General features: G+C 32.7%; 1 protein-coding gene across 1 annotated transcript in view; it reads left to right on the top strand.

Moving 5' to 3' along the window:
- The first annotated feature begins 1,043 nt into the window (after positions 1 to 1,043).
- Positions 1,044 to 7,315, top strand: part of LOC111453340 — an 8,650-nt gene continuing 2,378 nt past the window's right edge. Inside the window, exons 1-3 of the mRNA XM_023094401.1 lie at positions 1,044 to 1,913; positions 1,986 to 2,456; positions 2,960 to 3,059. Of these exons, the coding sequence (XP_022950169.1) occupies positions 1,044 to 1,913; positions 1,986 to 2,456; positions 2,960 to 3,059 (1,441 nt within the window). The remainder of the gene's footprint in view (positions 1,914 to 1,985; positions 2,457 to 2,959; positions 3,060 to 7,315) is intronic.

Here is a 7,315-nt window from a genome sequence, read left to right on the forward strand (position 1 = left end):
CCTTGAATTTTTAACATTCATAATAGCTTTTTCTTAATTCATTTAAATTTTTTAAAATTAAATAATCTAATTATCTAACTGAGTCTTAATTAAATTTTTTTTTGAGTGGCCTCTAAAATTAGGTCTATGTTATGGACCATGAATCTTCGTAATAGAGTGATATTGTTTACTTTAAGCATGCACTCTCACGGATTTACTACTTATGATTATTTATTTAATTAAGCTAATGCGAGACTTCTTCTCAATAGTCCATTAACATTGAAGGACGTGTTAAAGAACTTATATTAAGTTAAAAATTAAAAAAAAAAAAAAAAAAAAAGGGTGAAGATTAGAGAGTATAATTGAACCTTAAAGAACATGGAAAACGTGTGCAAGAAAGAGAGAAGGGCTAATTGTATTACTTGGCTTGTAATTGAAGGGATACGACATGAATAGGTGTGGCAGTTAAAACCACTGGTCTGAGCTGCTTTCACTCACTACCTCACTCTCCTATTTTCCTTTTTTATTATTATTATTATTTTTTTTTAAAGTTAGGGAGGCGTCCGGTGGTGGTTGTGTACGAGTGGCGGCGGCGCCACCGTTGGTAGGGAAGAAAAAGTCCATTCTCTCTCCTCCACCCCCCACTTGTCAGCTTTCACTCATCCAAAGCTCACCCCCTCCCCTCTCTCTCTAATCCACAAATTAATTTTATCTCCAAAATTAAAATTAATTAATTAATTAATTAATTTAAATAAATAAATAAATAAAAAAACTAATTTCCCTCTGAACTAAAAACTAGGATTACTAATTTCACTCCCACCCTTCGTTTTGTTTTAACCATACCCCAAACCCCTTTTTAGTTTTTCACTGCAACAGCACAACTAACCTAACCCAACTCTTCCCAGCCTCTCCCTATTTCCTTCCTTTTTACCCCCTCATTTACCACTCCGTCATTCCCCCCCCCCCTTCTCTATATATTCTTCTTTTCTTTTTCTTTTTCTTTTTTTTTTTTTAATTTCGTACATATAGATATATATATATATACACATTTTTTTAGAGTGTATATGGCAGCTTTCATTGTGGACCACGACCTTCAAAAGCCCAACTTGAAGCATTTCTGTAAAATCTGCAAAAAAGGATTTGGGTGTGGGAGAGCCTTGGGCGGTCACATGAGGGCTCACGGCATAGCCGATGATTCCACCTCTCCCCATACAATTGACGACGACGATCATGTCTCTAACGATTGGGACGACACTCATCATAATAAATCCAATCTGGGTCCCACCAATCGTCGTATGTACGCCCTACGAACCAACCCAAATCGTCTTAAAACTTGCCGCGTGTGCGAGAATTGTGGCAAGGAATTCTTATCTTGGAAATCCTTTCTTGAACATGGTAAATGCACCACCACCTCTGATGACCTTGACTCTCTTCTTTCTTCCCCGCCTTGCTCCGATGACGATGATGACGACGACGATGATGACGATGAATGTAGCGGTGCGGTGAGGAGAGGTTCGGGTAATCATAGTAATAATAATTGGTTGAAGAGGAAGCGATCTTTGAGAGTGAAAGTTGGGTCTCCGGCTTCTAATGAAGATGAGGACCTAGCTAATTGTCTTATTATGTTGTCGAATGGCGCGGTGGAGCCCATGTTTGAGGAGGACGAGGCGGAGGTAGAGGTCGAGGCCGAGGCCGAGGCTGAGGAATCCTGTGCTTCCGCGAGTAAGGAAGATCATCATCTTATTCTTCACCACAATAATAATCACACTAATATTAGAAAACCCATAAATTTCATACCGCCGCTATCTTATAGACTTCCGGATCAAGACAAGCCAAAAGCAGCTGCGCCTAAGGGTATGTTCGAATGCAAAGCGTGTAAGAAAGTATTCAACTCGCACCAAGCCCTCGGAGGCCATCGGGCTAGCCACAAGAAAGTCAAGGGCTGCTTTGCCGCACGGCTTGACCATATGGAGCTCGACCCACGTGAAAACGATGACGTATTCGAGGATTCATTTTTTCCTACTAAACCCAACAATAATTCATACGAATTGGGGAGTTCTACCATGGCTTCCAGTTCTAAGAGGAAAACCAAAGTACATGAATGTTCAATTTGTCATAGAATTTTTTCTTCCGGCCAGGCATTGGGTGGTCACAAACGTTGTCATTGGATTACCTCTAATGCTGCCGCCGAAGCCCCACCTCCGCCTTCTATTGCAAAGATTCATCAATTTCATGACCACAGGGTGCCTCCTCCTCCCTTTGATTCAAATTCAACCGTTGTCCTCCCGCTCGACCTTAAGCTTGATCTCAACCTACCAGCTCTGGCCGACGAGGTTCGTCGCCCAGCCTTCGAGGTTTCGACAGAGATTTACTTACAGTCGTGGATTTGTAAAAACAATAAGGTGGATGAAAATGACTCACGAGAACAACGACGACGGCGACAACAACAACAACACCAAAACAACAATGAAAACAAGGTCGTCATCAAAAATGAAGAAGAAAACAATTGCTCCAAGAATAATAGTATTATTCATAATAATAATAATAATAACAATAATAATAATAACAATAATAATGTGGAGGATGAGGCGGACAGCAAGGTGAAATTAGCGAAATTAAGTGAGCTAAACGATACGAGCATGATTGGAGGGAATTCATCGCCATGGTTGCAGGTGGGACTTGGTTCAACAACGCCCGACCCTTGATCAATTTTTGTGAAGCAAACCCCAGTAATTAATTTTTTTTTTCTTTTTTTCTCCTTCACATTCTTTTATGTGCATTTTTGTAACAAAATCATACGAAATTAATTACAACGAGAGGACATATAAATTAAAACACTTCATTTTGCTGTGGTCAGTTTTGTTTGATTCTGCATGCACTATATTTGTGGTGGAAATTGGAATTTTTTTTGTTTGTGTTTTATTTATAGAGTATATATATTTTAATCCTTTAACATTTAATTTGACTTCTAATTATCTAGGTCAGACCAGTAATTATAGCTGGCTGGTTCGAAGTTGGGAAAGGGTTGAAGAACTCCGAGAATCGAAACAAAGTTAACACAGTTTTAGGGTTATTGAAAGGTTTTGATTAATTAAGTTGGGGTTTTACAAGGTAAAGAAATTGAAAGTTTTTATTAGGATTTTATTTTGTTACCTTTTTCGGCCCTTCACCTTGAGGTCGACTCTTGTTTGCATAGTATTGATCGAAGAGTCGTGATCATTAGAAGATGAAGTTTGTTGTTGGAGAAAAAAAAAACACAAAAAAGGAAAAGAACGTTGGTAAGTGGAGGCATGTGGAGGGAGGCGAAGTTGCTCGAGCGAACCGGTCTAATTTAGTTCAATTCGATCCATTTTGTCTATGTTCTTCATTTTTAGTTGACTTCAACCTTATTAATATTGGGTGAAACCATCGAGTTGATATTACAAATGGATCATGGAGTAACTTAAATGGTCTATGGCCCGTAGATCACCAACTATACCCTTATTTAGCTCAGCACAGGTCAAATCTAGAATATATTAAGATATAATACTTTATTTAAATCAAATTTAAATATCATGACATATGTTAATATATTATATTTTCCTTTTATATTTAATATATATAATATTAATTTGAAACTTTAAATTAAATATATGTTTCTTCTTTTATATTTAATATTAATTAGAATATTTTTAAAAAAATCAACTAAATTGATTATGTTAGTATTATTATGAGCTACCAACCTTACAGCACTTCAATTACTCATCGAATGGGAAGGGGTAAATTTAATCTTGATGTAACAATATGACTAAGATATGCTCATGAAATGATAGGTTAGACCATGTATAATGTAAAAATATGATTATGATAGATTGATAAAATGATATGGTTAGGATACGTTGGTTAGAAGACGTTCATGCAACAATGTGACTAGGATACGTTTATGCAACGATGTGGCTAGAATACGTTAATGAAACGATATGGTTAGGATACATTTGAGAAATGGTATGGCTAAGGTATGTCCATGAAATGGTACAATTATGAGATGTACAAAGACAATAAGAGTATGACAAGTTTAGGAAATGATATGATTAGGATATGAATATGGAAACAATAGAACGATATGATTATGATATGACATGTGAATGACGGATATATATATGTTGTGATATGATATGAAAATGATATAATATATGTTATGAAACGATATATGTGATAAATTTATATGTTTATGATATATTCTGATACGATAAGTTATGGTGTGATATGAGAAATGATATGACAAAATGATATAATATGAATGAAGACTGATTGTATTAAATGATAATGAAAATGGAAAAATGTTGGGACCATGTATGCATCTGGAGATACCCTTTATTCTTCGCCACAGTACGGAAACGTAAGCTTGAGACAGGTGAACGATCATTATGTTTATCACTATCGTGAGGGTCGCTATTTCTAACGAGTGTCCGACATCAATAGCTACTAAAAAAATGCTCGCCAGATCAGATGTGGAAACCGATTAAATAGAAATTTGAACCTAGTAAAAAAAAAAATATATATATATATATGATAATTATTGAATGCAACAAAATTATAGGCAATATAATTCAATAGTGTCCGGCAATATAATATTGTTGACTTTTAGATACACTTTTTTTTAATAGTGTCATAATTTAATTGCTTGTAAGTCCACTCTACTCAAACATCACATCTTCTAATTCAACATTAATTATTGTTCATATCCCCACTCCATTATTTCATTACCTCTTACGTTTTTTATATATTTTTTGATTGAGTAAAATTTTTTAAAATTTAAAACCCTAAACCCTAAACCCTAATTTATAAATTTTTTTAATCTATACAAAATTTCAACTCAATACAATCCAACACAAATATTAACTTTAAAGTTCCAGTTAATTTAGCTATTTAATTAAATTTCTTTATTTTAATAAAATTATAATGTTATTTATAAAACATTCATTTATATATTTTTATAAAAAATTATAAGCTAAAAACTAGTTTTGGAAGGAGAGAAAAAATAATTAATAAAAAATTAATAAAATTTCCATCCTCAAATGTCATTTTTGGACTTTCCTTTCAAACTTTACTGTTTTTAAACAATTGATTATAAATTCTCGATTGAATCTTTTATTTTTTATTTTTCATCCACATAAGATAACAAATTATATAAAATTTTATTTTCTAAAAAACATTTATTGTTGTTATTATTATTTTATCTTATTTATTCATGTGAGATCTTATGTTTTATGAAAATCATCCAATTTTTAGAATACAAATAGTAATAATAATAATAATATATTTTTTTAAATGTTTTATTTAATGGATTACAATCTAAAGAAATTAATTTAAAGATTATAAATTTGTGACCAAATTTATTGTCATAATATTACTACCTTCCTTGAAATATTGAATATAATTTTTCTTAAAAGTTACTCATAAAAATAATTGTTATTACAAGGAATAATAAAAATATAAAAATTGAAATGTAAATATTGAATTATCATGAAAATATAATGATAAACAAATTAAATACTAAAAAAAATATTTATCACAAATATAAATATTTTTATTTTTTATATGTAAAAAAGCGGAGATAGAATGAAAAATTGCGCGAGAACAGAAAATACAATCCTCGTCTCTATCCCTAACCTCGTATCATTTGTATCTCCACAACACCCTAACTCTAATCTCGTAAATGAATATCGAGTAAATGGGTACAAAAGTAAAGAGAAGAAGAAGCACAATTGGCGTTATATTTATTTTAATTCATTTATTAGCTCCAACTTTTTTTATTAATGACTTTAAATAGTGAATGCTTCGTTTCATTAATAATAATATTTAATTAAGTTCATGCATTGTCCAAAGTATATGAATGAGTCAATGAATTAAAAATTAATTTTAATTAATATATTTTAGATTAGAAATTTCACACATATATATTACAATTACTTGATAATTAAAGTGAAATTGCAAACTTAATTTATTATAAAAGAAAATTTGATATTATTGCTTTATTAAAATTAAATTTTTTAATACGTCTCCTTAGAACCCTAAGAATTTTCGAATCTTGATATTATTGTTTTATTAAAATTAAAATTTTTAATAGTCTCTTTAGAACCCTAAAAATTTTCGAATTTTTATTTTTCTGAATCAACAAAATGCATATTCGACTAGTTCTCACGAACTTTTTTTTGTTGGTTATTAACTCCTGACTCATTTTAAGACCGAGCAAAGTATGAATGACTGATTTCGGTTTAAGGACATTTGTTAGACTCTGACAAAGTATGAATGACTTTATCATGTTTATGTTATTAGTAGAATTTTCCTATTTTGCTTCTCCATAAAGCACGTAGAAAGTTGGAATACCCCTGATTACTTTATTAGATTGATTAGATTACTTAATTAGGGAAAATTCCTGATCATGAACTTTCCTCGAGGGGTGAAGGGGTGAAGGTTTACTTATTAGAGAGGAATGCAACATCACCCATTTAAAGCCGGTATACTACTAATGACGGAGTTTCAGTTGTGCTTAATTGAGAGTTTGTCTTGCACTATATAGAGCCAGGAATGATGTAGAATAGGAAGCTTATTATTTGCAACTGAGGGATTAGTAGACACGTACAAGAGAGTTAGCTAATATGGAGACTTGATCCATGCTTGTTAAATCCACCCTCAGCCCCAAAACTTGATGAGGGCACCCTTAACTCATACGCTAATCGTGTATTGACTTAGATGGATCAAAGAGATTAGAGATTAATTGCCTTAAGTCTTACACCCCATAGAATAGGAGTGACGAGGTTCAATGAAAGTATGAACTTGATAAGGCTAGATGACCGAGTCATGGAATTGGCTAACTCTAGCGCCCACCAAAACACATAGTCTTAAGCACATCGAACCAGAGATAAAATTCAACCCAACCCTATAAGTAGGTTGTTTACTGAATATTTTTACACTCATTCTTACTATTCTTTATTTTCCAGATAGATCATAAATAAATGGTCGAGGATAAGAATGTGCAGAGCCATATAGTTACACGAGACAATTAAATCCAAATCATTTTTACAACGATTCATGATTCAAAATCTCGAAAAATAGGTCATTTCAAAAGAACAATTAGAATTTAACACGATGACGACGTCACATGCTAGCTAGTGCATGTACCCTTTACAATTAGCATAAATCATAATTTAACGATAACCCTTTTGAATTAGGAGCTGAAATTAGTAAAGAAAGTCCCGGAAACCGCGTGATTCTTTATTAATTTTTTAATTAATTGCCCACTTCTAATTCAACAATTTGGTACAATTCATAAACACCCCCCCCCCCCCCCCCC

Source organism: Cucurbita moschata, unplaced genomic scaffold (assembly GCF_002738365.1).
Source record: "Cucurbita moschata cultivar Rifu unplaced genomic scaffold, Cmos_1.0 Cmo_Scf00001, whole genome shotgun sequence".
NCBI classification, from domain to species: Eukaryota; Viridiplantae; Streptophyta; class Magnoliopsida; order Cucurbitales; family Cucurbitaceae; genus Cucurbita; species Cucurbita moschata.